The following is a 16,725-nucleotide window of genomic DNA, read 5'->3' as shown; positions in this document are numbered from 1 at the left end:
AGGAAGGCTCTGCAGGAAAATAGGCCATCCTCTTGGCATAACGTGCAAGAATTTTGTGAGATGACTCGCTCAGGTCTGATAGTGCAGCGGAGAGGGCTTGGGAGTGCGATTCTGCATGGCCGCCCTGTGTATGGTAGTTAGATTTGTATCAGTGAGACACGACAGGTCTGCCCTTGAGATTCTGCGGTGGCATGGTGCCAGCTGTTTGCCACGCTGATCTGTGTCTCTCCAGAGCAAAATCACAACCTGCTGCCATGGTTCAGCTCTGGGTCAGAACCAGAGCCAGATTATTGAGGGTTGTTTTTTTGTTTGTTTGTTTGTTTTGTTTTTTTCTATGCTTGGTTGGTTGGTTGTTTTTGCTTTTAATTTGGAAATTGCTGAAATTTTATAAGGGGAGCTGCTTTCATGACAATTCTGCCCAAAGCAGTACTATCTCTCCTACTTGTACGTCAAAAAGCAGGAAGGTTTTCTTACCAGGATTAAATCTGCTTTGACCTTGGGTATGGACAATAAAATATAACTGTAGGCTTGAGTTAAGTTGACATAGATTCACAGTCTAAAAACAAAACCGTGCAGCTACTTTTTAATTTGGCAAGTATTATTTACTTTTGCAAGGAAAGATTCTGCCATGTGTTTCACTGGGATTTCATTCATCTTTATCGATGACATTTCACTTAATTTGTTGCTATTTGAGAGCCCTACAGGCAAAGGGGCAAAGAGTAAAGTAGGGGTGCAAATGGGAGAGGGAATTGCTAGCACAGAAAAAAACCCGCAGTCACGTTTGTGCCTGTGCAATCTCCATACATTTTAAAAAATCTTTGTGCAGATAGCTATGAAGTGAAAAAATGCAGACAGTCCCAAAGGGAACACAGCCAGGATGTGTCCTAAAATGAGAGTATTCCTACTGCAACACAAGGAGCTTTGAGATCTCCTCTGAAGTCTGGCAAAGCCGTGGTTACCCCTCCCTCTATCTTTGCAGTCACACTGGGATTTGTAGGACTGTGAGGCTGGGGCCACCGGTTTTAAACCTTACTCCTGACGATTTTTTTTTTTTGAGACAAAGTTCAGAGGTACAGCCTAGTGTTACCCAGTTCATCCTACTCAGTGATTACTGGTGAGCCCAGTTGCAGAAGAAAGGGTGCAAACCCTGCAGTACACTGTCATACCTCCCACCCCTCTTTCCAATTCAGGCACATCCCTGTCTTTGACAGAGCTGGCTGAAATCCTGGAACATGATGTTTAGTTTCTTTTCCAGCATTTTTATTAGTAAAACAAATATTTCTTTTCTTCACCCTGTTCTGACATTTTTGGATGTCTGTTTTTTCTTAATGCCCTCATGTACGAAATAGGATGTTGGGTTAGATAGATGTTTAATCTTAAGCAGTACATCCATTCCTAAATAATTAGTGTATTTCTGATACCATAAAAACATACAGTGCTTTTTAAAAATCTCACTAAAATGTTACTCTGGGAATTAATAAATGACAGAGTTTTGCTGTGTAACAAAACCATGTATGGAATAGCTTTGCTTTTGCTAGCTTCGGGGTTCCCACCTCTAAAACTGACAGAAGGTTTCATTACTCTTGTGCTAGAGGACAGGGGAGAACAGAAACTTCTCACCTAATTTTTCTGGAGCAATTGCTATTTTACATATTTCTATCCTCAAGGAAGTGGAGGCAGTTAAGAGGAGAGCAAAGCAGGCAGAAATGAGCAGCTTTGTTTTGCTGTATGAATGGGGTTGAAAGGAGACAAACCTTATAAAGCAGAGAATGGGTAAAGAAACCCACTGGCTTTTATTCCTGTGAGTTTAAAGCACCAGAACTTTCTCGATGCTCGATTTGTTCTCTAAAATAAGGCAACTTCAAAGGCTTTTATAAATCACGTCAGAGCTCGGAGCACCTTATGTTCTGTGACTGGCCGGCGAAGGAGCACAGAGATGTTTGTTCTGTGCATGAAAGAGAAGGTATGTGAGAGAGCCTGCTCTCAAGGGAATCTCCTACCTCCATATCTCTAAATAATCCATACCCCCTAGACAGGCAATGTCGGGTTTTTTAGTGCTGTCTCAATATTTTTCTATGACTTGCTCCATTATTTATTCTGGACTGGCTTTCCAATTTGCAATGCCCTGAGCAAGCTTGGTGCCCGCCTTGAGCTACCAGAGGGGGAATCTGGCTGCGAATTGCCTCCCCATCTGTCGTGGAGTGAGCGAGAAAGATCCGAACTGGCAGGGATAATTTTTTTTTTCCCCTTTCTCTTTGCTTCTGCTGCCAGAAGGCGAAACTGGAACTGGCCCATGAGTTATTGAGTTAATATAGGGCCACAGAGCTGGAGACCCCCAGATTGCAGAGCCTGAAGTCTATACACCCCTCGGGCGCCTGCTGAATGTATTACGGCAGGCGTTTCCTTCCCTTGGTGCAGGACTTTACAGCTGCCTCCTCGCTTCGCTCTCAATTTACGCAAACGCACCCTTTCCCAGTGCAGCGATGGGAGAAGGCTCCTCTTACAAAACTTGGTTAGATAGTTATGCTGATAGTGCAGACTGGGAGGGCATCTCCCTCACCCCTCCAAAGGACCCCCTGTTACCAGGTCCACTTGCCTATGGTTCCTTGTGATATACTAGTATATCTCAGTGCCTCTTTGTGCAAACCTGTGCCCAGGACTTTGTGGTTTCTTCTCCTTGACTGGCTTCTTCCCCCTTCTGCTCTCTTCTGTCACCTTTCCTCGATTTTCTGAATATCAGCTAATTCTGAATAGCAGCAAAAGCAATCTATTTTAGCCTCTTTTGTTTCCCCAAACTCCTTCTATATCTGGTGCAAAACACCTGGGGATGATTTTGAGCTGACAGTCATCACGATCACCTTTCATCCAACGCAGAAAACCACTGCCTGTACCTTCCACAGTTCCGGACCCTGATGAAAGGTGGGATAATCCTGAACCAAACCTCCTGAACCATGGCTCAAGACTCTGCTTCAAAAGGCTCTATTTTGGTTATGATATTTGTGTTTAGAGAGGATGTTGGCTGACCAAAATCTGATGTCTGCCTCCTCCGTCTGCAAGCTTGGAAGCATTCAGACCCCGATCCAAACTTTGGGACTTGTTACCCCTTTCCAGTGGCTGGCGTAGAGATGAATGTCAGGCTGCTGTTGTCCTGAAGGAGCTGCAATACTTGACACAGCAGATTGTTAACAACAAGTCCCGCTTGTGAAATTAGGCAAATTATCAGGAAAAATTGGCCTGTCCCCTCTTTGTCAAGCTGTATACTCAAGTGAGGGTCCGAGCTTGATGTGTCATTAGCAAACTGTGACCCTGACTGTGATTCAGCAAGGGGGTCTCTAACTTGCAGAAGGAATTTGCACGTCTTTATATAGTTTTAAAAATAATTATTCTCTGGTCTTCATAGCATAGCATTTTGGTACTTCAGGTGAATGCTTGTCAGCTGCTATTTATCCCTCAAAATCAAGAGGTCTTGCTGACTCACACATCTAAAAGCTGCTGGTTTTTAGCAGAATTCTTTGTTCTTTTTGTCACTCGTGTAGCGGTTAGAAAAAGACCGAGGCTCAGGTGAGCTCAACTCTGTTAAGCTGTGAGGGGCCATGCAGATCCCTGTAGCTGCTGAAATCATGTGGGTTGCAGAGACGTTTGTAGCTTACTGGTGCTATTTATTAGCCAAGAATCAGTTTAGAAATGTTCAGGGAGTCCTTTGCTCTGTAGTTTTTATGCTTCCTGCACTCCTGCACCCTCCACAAGCCAGAGCTGGAGGGGCAGCTGGTGGCCTGCGTGTCCGCTCAGGGCCCTTTCCAGCGTGAAATTCGGCATTTTGTTGAGCTATAGTGTTACCTTCTTCCTCTAACCTGTGTTTCATTTAGCATGCAGCTGTTTCTGTGGTATTTTGGGTCTGCTTTTGCTGTGTCGCTAATATGTCCTTTCGAAAATAGTGCAAGGTTTGCCCTGATAATTCACGATTTCCATCCCCAGGCTCAAGCGCTACGGGGGTGTGGGGAAGAAAGCTGTGTAGGCAAGACCAAAGGCAGCTGTATACTGTGAAATAATAAGTATCAGGCAAAATACAGTATCACAGCTAATAGATGTATTTTTAAAGTGGAAACATCTATGTTTAATTGCATTTAAAGTACGTAGTGAGAAACCACAGTTATACATTGTTATAACAAACCTTTACATCTGAAGTCAGAATAATACAAAAAAAGTGCTGATTATATATGGTCAAAATAACTGAGGCAAAATTTCAACACCACCTTCTAAAATATTAGCATGTGCCCCCTGCCAGCAACACTCTAAAGGTCAGACTGAATAGTCCCAGTGACAATCATTGCTTTTCCTTAGCTTGCCCAAAAACAACAACCGAAAAAACTGTTTTGTTTTAGTTACTTTTTTTTCATTTTTTTGCATAGCTTTCAATATTGCTGCACTCTCACCTCTGCATATTGCAAGCCCATCTCAGTTCTGAGATAGTTTCTTTAAAGTTCTGAATATTTTTAATCCAGTTCTCCTCAAATACATAATATATATTTTCTACCAATTATAAATACATCATTTTAATTTATCTGATTTGAATAACATGCATTTGTATAATTACTGTACAATCAAAATAGACATTGACTTTACACAGTGTGTATGCTTTTATTTTAGCGATATTGTTCAGACACACTGCTCAACAAATCAAGCAAATAGGGAAATAAAAAGAAAAAAAAAGTGGCGGGAGGGGGAAGAATAACCTCTGGGAGGAAACAGAATCTCACAGTGTTTACAGACAAAAAAACGAAAGGAAAAATACTTATCGGAAAAAGGGTTTATTAATACATAGAAAATCCCCACAATAGTTGAAACACACTTTAGGAACTAGTAAACACGTTAAATAGAGTTGTGCCAATTATGCAGTGCCCAAGCATCTGCTTGCTCTTAATTAGATGGGGAGGTGAATGACCACTGTTTATTTTCATTTTCCTCATTAATTATGAAAAACTGCATTTAATTCATCTTGCATGGTGAGAGACTGGCTGCGCAGATGTAAGTCGTAAGGGAAGTGGCTCTCTGTAGGCAACCTGAACATAGAGCTCTGCCCAAGGGGACCCCTGGGTGGCACTGCACAGTAATGCATGCCATAATTGTAATTTTTGCCATAGTCCAAGCTTTCTTCTTGCTTCAGGGAAAATATCCCATTATAGTTAATTGGGGGAGGACTTAAGGGACCTTCAAACTGTGGGCTGGCACACTCGGGGGAAGTGCTTTCATAGAAGGACTCGTAAGCACTGCAGTAATTGTAGGGTTTCATGGACTTGGAGTTGTCGAGAGTCCCGTGCCCCGGGGGGGTGCTGAGCTCAGGGCTGTGGTAGGGGGGGTAGAAAGTGGAGTAGGGCGAGCGGGTGTGATGGGCGCCTTCGCCCGCCTGGCCCATCAGGAAACTTCTGGCATTCAGCTGCAGGCATCCCGCCACCAAGTTTGTAGTTGGCTGGGACAGACCCTTGCACAAGTTTTGGACGAACGTGAGCAGGTCGGGTCTCTTGCCAATTCGCAGGATTTCAGAAAGAGCCCAAATGTAGTTCTTGGCTAGTCTTAAAGTTTCTATTTTGGACAGTTTTTGTGTTTTAGAATAACAGGGAACCACTTTCCTTAAATTGTCCAGGGCGTCGTTAAGGCCGTGCATCCGGTTCCTCTCTCTAGCGTTGGCTTCTTGTCGCCTGAATTTGATCCTTTCCATCCTTATCTTGCTCGTCTTTTTTTTCCGAAGGCCCCTTCGCCTGGGCAAGCCATTCTCATCCTCCTCTTCTCTCTCTTCTTCTTCCTCCTCTTTTTCTGTGTCTTCTCCAGGAGATCTCTTAATATTCTTTCCTCTGAGCACAATCTGCTTCGAAAAGCTTTCGGGGTTCTTCAATTGCTTTTGATCATCACTTTCTCTGGAAAACTTTCTGCACATCTGGGATTCTGGCATTACAACAGACTCATCAAACGGTAGTGTTAACATGGTTCTATAATCTTAAGTTACCTGAAAGAATGCCAGCACAATATTTAAATATTTCCATTTTTAAAGTTTGCCGACTTAAACACACATCCTCATGCACCTTTTGTGTGTCTGCATGCATGGTCTAGGTATAAGTGCGTGTATATGTATATAATGCACAATCTATATATATATATATTTTACATAAAATGCCAATTCCAGTTCCACTTTTTTAAAAATAAAAGCTGTCCAATATTTTAAAATCACTTGAAACATTCAGGATCTTGCAACTAAAAAGCCACATTTCTCACAGATAAGTATGGAGTAAATCAGTATTTAAAATGTACAATTAGCTCCCTACTCATTTATTTTATTTTTAAACAAGCCCTTCAAACCCTCGCCACTATAGAATTCAAAGAAATGCAAAACATGATAAAGCAATACAGACATTTTATTAATCCACGTTCCCCTGTGTGAAAAAAATGAGGAAAGCGAAAGCAGTCTTATAATTAAAAAGTGCTATATCTCTATTAACTGATGGTTAAATATTTTAAAAACACTTTTTGACGTATGTTTCTAAGTTGATTTTTTTTTTCATCTCCATGTTTCTTCCCTTATGAATCAAGATATTAAACTCTAGTAAGTTAGAGGAGGTAGAAAAAACATTAATGGAATATCCGCCCTCCCCCAATCACTCAGCTAGTAACATAATTAAAAACAATTAATTTTTTTTCTAATGATTTGTATGAAAATCGCATATTGCTTATTTTATATTAAGACAAAAATCAGAATGATCTAACCCTAAAAGTATTCAGGTTAGAGTTAGGAAATAAAATTCCCCCTACCTTTTTTTTTTTCCTCTTTTTCCCAGCAAAAATTGTAATTGAAATTATCTGTTTAGTTAGAACCAACTTATTTGCCTTATTTTTCTTCTCTTTTTTTTTTTTTTTTTTCTTCCCCCATCAATTGTCGGGAGGGGGGAGGTGAAAAATTCCCTGCACGCTATAGCAGTGTTTATGTTCTGCGAGGCTCAGACGTCTCCTTCCAGCCCGTAGCTGACAGGAGCGGTCTGTGGATTCTGACTGCAATCCTGCACGTGTGATCAGAATTCAGTCTGGAATGGGAAAAAAAAATTCCTTCTCCCAGTTATTTTGCTTTTGTTTGCAGTTTGGGAGCAGCAAAAGCTTGGACCCAGCGGTCCTCAAAGAGACAAACAAAACGAATGCAGGGACTTTTTTTAATAGAACAAAACTAAACAAAAACCCCAGTCAAAGACTAACTCTACCAGTATTGTCTACACACTTGCAATATTACATAACACCAATGAAAGTATACAATTGTATCAGAAGAATAAAATGTTAGGAGGAGTTATTAGACAGTAAATAGCATACATAAAATACAAGACAATGATACTGTATCTTTAAACACTTGCATGCACACCCAGCACCAACTGAAATATATCTTTATTTGTATTACCTTAGCTTTTTATTTCATTCAACAATCAGTTTTCATTTTTTGCCTTCCAAATCTTTTCAGTCTGAATGTCGCATCGTCTCCTGGAGTCTAGATCTGTGTATATCTGCACTATCTCATTGATCTCTAAAAAGTGACATTGATGCCAACTGCCAGAGCTGGTACCCATGCCATCTGCTGGTGACGTCACGGGGCAGAGAAAACCACGTGAGCCTTTCTCCTGGGACCTTCATTCTGCACTGATCATCTGGCATCCCTCTAAGTGGGTACCAGCATTCATGTATCAACACAGAAGGTTAGACTGATAGAGGGGGAAAAAAAAAAAAAAAAAAAAAAAAAAAGCACCAGCATTTCACATACAGTAGGTGCATTTCCACTGGAGCTGCTTCTTTTTAGCAGTCTAGCTGCACGGATAGTCGTGCCAACATTTGGTGCTATCCCTGCCTACAGGTACGGCTGCCCTGCGGTTGTTAATACGGTATTGTTTATACGAAAAGTGCTGTCTTGTATTGATCCGAGTCTCTCTGGTGCACCTGGTACCCAGGAAAGAAAAAAAAAAAAAAGAAGGCGGCAAGGAAAGGAAGGCAGGAATGGGGAAGTAATGCTGCTGCTATAACACACAGCATAGTCACAAAAAGTAGTTTTTGTGTGATGCTGCTGGGAGCAATTTTCAGAATGTGGGGGTTTTTTTGAGTGTAGTGTGTTGCCCCAGAGTGTAGGATAACAAGAGCAAACCTCTTGCTGACTAAGAAATCCTCCCCTCGCATCCCTTGGTGGTTTTTGACATTCCCGAAAGAAAAGAGTCATTTGTGGGAAACTGGACACACCACATGAAGCTTTAACAAGCGATGCCTTTTTCTGGAAGCGTGTGGCAGGGCTTGCTCATCCCCATCCTACCCCGGTGCAATGCAACTGGGGTGCACCTGCTCCTGGCGGGGTGAGACCCTCGCACGCATGACTCGGGGTGCTCAGAGGGCTTCCCCCTCTGCCAAATTTTCTCCACCTCCCTGGCCTTTTTGCGAATGCTTCCTCGAAATCTCTTTACAAAACGAGTTCTTTCCTTTGGAAACACACTTCTTCCTCCTAAAAATCTTCTCCCTGCTCCCCGGCTGCTGCTTTCTTCGTGCCCTTGCTCCATCAGCTGCCTCTCCTGCAGTCCCTGCTCTTCCTCCCTTAACCCTTTTGTCTCTTTCCACAGGCAAGAAACTGTTAATGAAGCTGACAAAGCCTCTCTGCTCAGCTTTGCCATGGAGCTTATGGCAAACTCCACCTTGGTGTGCTTGGGGTTTGTGGTTTGTGTTGCTTTAGTTTGTTTCTTTTTTGTTGTTGTTGTTGTTGGGTTTTTTTGGTTTCTTTTTTTTTTTTTTTAAATGTGAGATGCCACTTCTTAAATTAAAGTGATATCAAGCGAGTTACAGGGGAAATGACATGACATCTCAGAAACATTTTTTCAAAGTTTGCTTTCATTATTATCGCGTATCACTGCTTTTTAGTGACTAAGTCATCTCTGTTTTAAAAAGTGAGCTACTGAGTATGCTTTTAGTATTAAAATAATCCCTGGCAGAGCTGCTATTGTTATGGGTCTGTGTCAGCGTTTCCACTATAAATCCTGTTTTTGAAGGGTTTATAACTCATCTGCTTTAATTCACATTGGGCCCAAGCTTGGCATTAATGTTCTCAGCCCCGATCCAATTATGTTGTTTTCACAAAGTTTCATTTAAATCTGTTTGGGCATTTTTTGATTAGAGACAGGAACAAAAAATAAGGCAGCAGCAGAACGTGTGTGTGCGGGCAGAGCGTGTTATGTACATCTGCGTGTATGTGCTAAATCATTTTAGAGCCTTTCATGAAAAAAAGAAAAAAAAGCCCTCACCTCAAACTTTGTATTTTTTTTTTTTTTTTAGAAGTGAGAAGTATCAGGTCATTGATTCTTTACAAAACTCAGGCCTCTTTTTTTTTTAAAATTTTTATTTTTTAAGGAAAATGTATTTGAAGTGATGAAGATGTTAAAACTTAAGTGGCAACTGTTCAAAAGGAGCAAGAGCTGCACTATTAATAACGTTTGTTCCATTTTATCCTAAATATGTGTAACAGAGGAGAGGGTAGAATCCTATTATTCTCAATAGGAATTTATGTATTAAGATTTATATTGTGGAAGGTCCTAAGGGTTGTCAACCTTTTCAAGGATTTTGCATATTCAGAGTATTATACAATGCACGATAATCTAAATATGCAAAGTCCTGAGGAACCAAACCCTGTTTCAATGCATACTAAAAATACTGCAAGAAATTGAAGGAAAGGTTGACATTGTAGAAGCTCAATGCTAAGGGAAGAACCATCAAAAATTCCACTTATATCAGCCAGCCTCTGAAATACACTTTTATAAAATATTTTCTCTGTCTTTTTTATTGCTGTAGTAGTTTGTTGGTTTTTTTTTTTAAACCTACTAAAATATTATTGTAAAAAGCAGTTTTGAATGGCTCTTATACTGCTACTAAAACCAAAATAAATTAGTTTGTGTTGAAGGATTCCCTCTGTAGCAGTAACATTACATTTTTGCAGATTCTTAATCCATCATTTGACCTTTTTAATATTTTCAAATAAATAGTGGAGAAACAAAATAGCTGAGATATCAAGGTTTAAAAAGCCTCTACTGTGCATGCATAATAACTTTTCGTAAGGATTTTACTACACATTTTGTATTATGGATCCATGATATGCAAATGTGTACTGCTGTTAATATGCATTCACAGCATACCCCGTAACTGCTGCTTTGCTGTCTACTGTGAATGCATGTTAAGAATAATACACAAAACAGTTAAATGCACTCTATATAATGGCTGCACAGCACCAAATATGTCACTGAACACATACCACAATTTTTTTCCTCTGCCCAAGCTGTATAGTTTTGAATTGTAAGTGACTCTGTTTCAAATGCAATATTATTATAATACATTTAACACAGCCAAACATCAATAGATTCACTGAAATAATATTGAGTTCAAAGGATGGCAGAACCTCCACAGTGCATCAGGGGGACTGACCCAAACTGCACTGCAATCAATGGGAGCCCTTCCAATCGCTTCAACATGCTATCATTGGATCTCCAGGGGATGCCTCTTTTTTTCTCTTTTGATTTTTGATTATTTCATCACCCTCTCCCACCATCCCTGTCCCATATCTCCCAGTTGTGCTGTAATAGGAGAGCTGCATCAGAATGAAGGAACTCTACTGATGTTTGCTGAGGACCAGTTTGGTGTGTTCTAGTCTGGGTCATTCGCTGGTAGCAACAGGACCTTGTGAGCAGCGAGGGACTGTTCAGGAGGGGGAGAGTTAGCTAAATCTTTTTCCTTGTTTCCTCATCTTTTTAATGTAAGCACTGAAAGTCTCAGCAACTCAGCTCCTTATGCACATAAAGTCGCAGTGGCAATCCCACGATAGCAAACTCCCTCACAGTCTGGTGTGAGTTTGCCTTCCTGCCGCAGCACCCACATGTGCAGCCCAAACCCCTGGGGTGGACCAGAAACAGCCCCTCCAAACTGACCCACCTCCAGGCAGGCTCCAGTGGTTGGTGTCCATACCAGAACCTGACCGTACACCTGCAGTGGGGCTGGACTGTCACCTTCACTTGACAGATATCTCTGCTGCCTTCGAAGTGAGACTGCAGGAAAATATATGTCTAGTACATCCTAAATTGCAAAGCCAGGCCACGAGGGGCAAATAGGAGGGTAACAGCATGAGAAACAGTGGCTCCAGCCTCCTGCTGAGTTCAAAGATCAGAAGGAGATGGGAATACTTTTTTTTTTTTTTTTTTTTAAATGGATCAATTTATTGTGGTTTGTTTTGTTTTACAAAAGTGAGGCAAAAGAGGATGGTGTCTTGGGCAGAGACTCTAGTCTGCCAACCCCAGTGAGTTTCAGACTTGTCAGAACCGGGACCCACTGGTGAAGGAAGGACCAGGACGTCTCTGCAGAAGCAGCTGCCAGTGGAGGAGCCAGGCCAACATGCCATCTGCATGTTGCATGCCAGATGCATATTCTATGTTCAGCTGAAGTGATGTGCATACTGTTTGATCCTATGGGCCTGAAGTGATGTGCATCTCCATTCAGGGATGACCCAGTCCTTTTCTGCCTCTCTGTGTCCCCAGTACACTACTGTAGGCTATGAACCACTTTGTGAGGGGAACCTGCCATTCCCATCAAGTTGGCTAAGCTCTCTCCCACCAGTTCTAAAGTGATGTACAGGAATATATGTCTTTCTCCCAGGAGAGATTAAGGAAGACACTAATAAGGACTCCTGGCTTCAGGGACCAAACCTACATTATTAGTTCAAGAAGATTCGGTTCAGTCTGAAAATGTGATTTTTAACCCATCTGCTAATGCTGCAAAATATTAGAAATGTGCTTTGCACTATCTAAGCCCCCTGTAATGAGGATGTACTTCTTGCTCTAATCAGACATCCTTAGTTTTTTGTTTGGAATAGGCTGTTAGGGACAAATATGAAAGAGCTGCAGAGGGAGTTAGTTACCCTGTTTTAATGGGAGTCGCTTGAGTAAAACATGAATATAGAGTCTGAAAATGGACTCTAAAACTAATTGCTTATGGTTAACCAAAAATGAGTTTGTGACCATAAATTGCTGTAAGATTTCTGAAACACATGACTAAAATCAGTCTGATTGAGATATGACATACATTTGGCATAATCCTATTAATTTTGAGCTGCTCATGTCTTACACTAATGTAAATGAGTTGAGAGTTGAACCAAATACTCTTAAAATGGAAATTATATTAAAAAATTAAAAAGCATTCCACCCTAGAAAAGTAATGGCATGATAAGAGCCTGAAAATTTTCTTACCAGATTAAGAGGTGATATGTACCTTGCAACAATATGGGATTTAAGGTACTTGTCTCCCTGGGGAAAAATGGTCTAGTCAGACCAGTAACATAGCTATGTCACCTCTTGAAATTGCAGGGGTTTAAGATCACTCCTGTTGTTTTTTGCTGTGAAGCAACCCTAGGGTACATCTGAGAAACTGGGTTTTCTTTATTTGTATTTGGTGACTGGGGTTGTCACGCTCTCTGCTACCCTACCTTGAGGATGCTCTGAGATCAGTAATTTCATCAGCCTTTAGAGGCTGCAGCAGGGACGCTTGGCTGTAGCACACGTCCTGACCCTGATGATCAGCATCTACTATTTAATGGCAATCTCTTTCAAACAGCTAGCTAGCAATGCTGATTTTTTCCTCTCTTTCTTCTGCCGCTACCTACTGTGATTCAAGGGCGTGCTTCCTCTGTGTTTCCGTTTCGAGAATGTTTCTGTCCCACTCAAAGTGTGTTTTTTGAGATGGACTTTGCAGCCAGTCCCTTCTAGTAGAGGTGGTGTTTGCGTGATCCCAGAAGAGATCTGTGCTGCTGCTTCTTCCCCAGGCAGACCCCCTGGCTATGATGCCAGGATTTTTTTTCCATAATTTAGGGTGCTCCTTTCTTACAGAATGTCTGAGGCTGATGGGCTGCTTTCTTCTCCCCACTCCTTCAGGAAGAGTTACCTGATGGGATATTCTCCTTAGATCACCTGTGTAGATGGTCCTGATACTTTTTCTCCCTTCCTACAACCTTCTCCCTGTGAGAGGATTATCCATCACTCAGGGAGTGACAATGCACGGAGCCCTTCGTGGCGAGGTGGTGCTGGGGCAAAATGCCCCTCTGGGAAGTGGTGGGAGCACTGAGCACATGGTGACAGCACTGATTCGGTTAGAAGAGCAGAACAGCCGTATAGAAAGCACATGCTGAGATGAGCAGTTTGCTTAGGACTACACAGCATGCTCTAAATTAAATGTGAGACACAAGGAAATAGAGAAGTTGAATTAACACTGGCTTAACAGAAGCGCAAAATAAAACCAAAGGATAATGTCAACTTCTGGTGGACAGTTCCCTCCCAGGAAATTATAGGATGTATTGTAAGGGGAACTTTGTAAAATATCCTTGAGAAGTTTATGAGAAACTCTGACATTTCCATTATTAGCAGCAGACCTTTGAAACTCGGCAGAGAGAAAGCCCTCAGGCTATAGAAATGACTTTTCTGTACCCCCATGAAATTTTATCCAGGTTCAGGTGAGCTGTAAGTTCCTAAGGATCATCATTTCCTTTCTCTTGCATGCACTCCTCAGGCAAATTTTAGCAGCATGCTGAAATAATATCTGAACATCTTAGGTAAAAAAAAAAAAGCGCACACTTAGAAATAACAATTCTTTTAAACCTATTTTGAAAGCACATTATTAAAGTTGAGAAGTTGTGTAGCTGACAGTAGGAAATGCCGAAATGCCAGTGCTACGGTTGCCTGTAAAATCTCAGTTCTCTCTCTTGTGTATACATATACAAGAAGTTGCTTAACAGCAGAGCTCAGCCGAGGTTCTTGTTTTTATGAAATAATGTTAAGTGTGGGGCAGGATGACTTAGGCTTACTGTAATGGGAATATATCTTCATTTTGGTTTGCTTTCTATGATCTGAATTTATAACCGTTCTTGGACAGGGCAGGGGTCTTCCTGAGATACTGGTCTGATGAAGATAAGTAAATTTTCCATTTAAAAAGAAGAAAAGCTATGCAATCAGACATCCCAAGCTGCTAATGAAATGTAGTCTCCCTCACATTTCCAAAATCTGTGTTATATTTTTGACTCCTCCTAGACTCCACAATTGCCAACCAGCATCTGCAACATGTGGTAAAGCATGTACTTAAAAACCTTATTGGAGGTCTTTCCTTATTGAAAAGAAACGTAACTGCACTAAAAAACCCTCCTAAACCAGTGTCAGAATTCAACGTTTATAACACTCCTACGAAGCAGGGAAATGCTGCTTTCGAGAAGGAAAAGGGAGGCACAAGGATCTTACTTACAGATCCTGAACTTGTTCCATTGATTTAAAATACTTGATGCAAATGTTAGGAGTAACCAAGAACCCAGTGTCTGTTTGATAGACACTCCAGAAATTATTTTTCAGAAGCAGAATAGATGAAGTATACAGTCACTGGATCCTCTAGCCTTCCTGCTTTTTCCTATTACACAAAATTATATGTATCTTCACTGTTTTGAAGGCAGTGGGTGATGGACAGTATATATTTTGGAGGATCTTGCCCACCACATTTTACCTCAAGACAAAATTTCTCACAGCCGAGAATGGAAGCTGGGTCATTTGAAAAGTTTTACCCCCACAATCAGTTTTCCCTTGACGGTACTGGAGATTTAGTGGCAGAATTTGACTGCAAATAGAACAGGATTTCATAAAACTGTTTTCTGGATTCAATCCCCAAGCTTCTGAGAAAGTGAAAAGCACAGCCAATTTCAGCTCAGCTGTAAAATGGTGCTGAATTCAGATTGGGCTGTAATGATCTTTTTCCAAAAACATTTTGGAAAATTGGTGTTCATAGAACTTTTTTCAGTGATAAATGAACAATTCTATTGCTTCTAGCTGCAGATCTACTTTTAGAGTAACTGATGTTTCTCATCTTTATGAAAACCCATTTTAATGTGTTTTTCACCAAATTTCCTGGTCAAGTGGACACACTGATGTAAATTTCTCAGAACCCCATTGCAAGCCTCATAATTTCTCTAGGACAGAGTAAAGAAGACAAAATTAAGAGTAGAGAGATGGTTCCAGTCTATTCAAGCACAAACCTAAAAGAAATAGAACTCAGGAGAGGATTTTGCTTATATCTGCGTAGATGTTTTTGGTAAGATCAATGAGCATCGTCTAGGAAGCAGCATTGTCTAACAACAGTCAATAAAATTTGCCAAAATCAACATAAAATTATCATTTGCCATAAAGAGAGGTGAGGTTATTGCACATTCAAGTACAAGCGGAAGTAAATAGTAGTTTGAGTAATTTCCATCACTTTCCATTTCTTATGCCGGTGTAATCTCTAAGGAGTTGTGGAAGCCCTACAGCTTGCCAGCTTCCCCAGACACCAGGCATCACAAAAATCCATCCTTCTTGCCACAGCCCTGAGCACACAGTGTTGTTTTTGGAGGTAAACGCTCTGCAAAGTGATCTCACCTTACAGGGTGTGCAAAGGAAATTGGATAGTATCTTTTGGCAGTCCGGAGTTTTCCTTTCAGTCCTTGGGTTGGCTGAGGACTGGTTTGAATCACCCAATAGTTTAAAGCAACCATGGCTAGAATGCACCTGGAAGTTTGGCAAAAAGACCTTTTTTTCTGGCCAAATTCATTTTTCTAAATATGGAGCCTGAATCCTGCTGGCATTTCCCCTCTGTTGTACTTGTTGCCATGTAAGCTGACTTTCTACCTGACTTGTGTGGCCTTACTGGGGGCCTGACCTTTTAAGGTCTTAAAGTAACGGGAAAAGGTTATAGAGCACATAGTTTGCAAAATGCTAAAACAGTGAGTGGTCAGCAGATGCAAAAATATATGCATATTCAGTACTGTAATTTAGGAATCCTTTTATTTTTTTTTCCCCTATGGTATTGTTCATAGTGTCAGTCAGTATGTGTCTGGCCTTTCTGCATTGTGCTTTTGGACCTGTAAGGCATCTTGCTATGTAAAGCCATCTAGGTAGAATTTATCTCAAAAGGATACTTTGCTATGAATTTGGAAGACAGCCGTGTGGAGAACATCTTGCCGTCGCCAGCAGATGGTGACTGCAAGAGCCATCTCTCCCCAAACCTCTAAGCCCTCGAACCGTGTGAATACAGGCAGTTCAATAACAATTTGGTGAAGTGATGGAGGAAATGCACTTGGCATCACAGCGTAGGGCCAACTTCTGAGAGATTCAGAGCTCCTGCGCTGCACCCTGAAGGGCGGGTGTTGGAAAAGTGAAATCTGTGATGGTCAGGTTGGTGAGGTTTGAAATAAATATTTCTTTCCATTCAGTCTGGTTTTCATTCGTTTCTCGCAGCTCCAACTAACATCAATGAGTTTTTTTGCAAAGACTCTGTGCAAATGTTCTGACTCCTGTGGAAACAGAAATCTTGATTATAAACAAGATGTTTGCAGTTTGACCTTGTAACACGAAGTGGCAGAAAATGGAATGTTTTCTTTCAGAAGATTGTGTATTCTTTACGGCAGAAAACTTTGTGTATTAAGTGCATTATAATGAAATTTCATTCTGAGAGTAACACATTTAGGAAAAGTAAGGTCTTCATTTCAAAGGGGTTCAGAAGGATACTTACTTTCAAAATCACATATGATACAAAAAAATCAAAACCAGAGCAAGTTGGTTTTTTTTCAAAATGAGACATTTTGATCGATGTGAAACAAATATTTACTGAAAATTTTGCATAGTG

The 16,725-nt window shown here is 41.0% G+C and overlaps 1 protein-coding gene across 1 annotated transcript; it reads right to left on the bottom strand.

Annotated features, from left to right (window-relative positions):
- Positions 1-4,966: 4,966 nt before the first annotated feature.
- Positions 4,967-5,980, bottom strand: NEUROD6 (neuronal differentiation 6). Its single transcript, XM_065629480.1, has one exon. It carries the CDS (start codon positions 5,978-5,980, stop codon positions 4,967-4,969), a length of 1,014 nt encoding a protein of 337 aa, XP_065485552.1.
- Between the last annotated feature and the right edge of the window lie 10,745 nt (positions 5,981-16,725).

This window comes from Caloenas nicobarica, chromosome 2 (assembly GCF_036013445.1).
Source record: "Caloenas nicobarica isolate bCalNic1 chromosome 2, bCalNic1.hap1, whole genome shotgun sequence".
In the NCBI taxonomy this organism is placed as follows: Eukaryota; Metazoa; Chordata; class Aves; order Columbiformes; family Columbidae; genus Caloenas; species Caloenas nicobarica.
The sequence above is the reverse complement of the archived record's forward strand: the minus strand, read 5'-3'. Positions and strand labels throughout refer to the sequence as shown.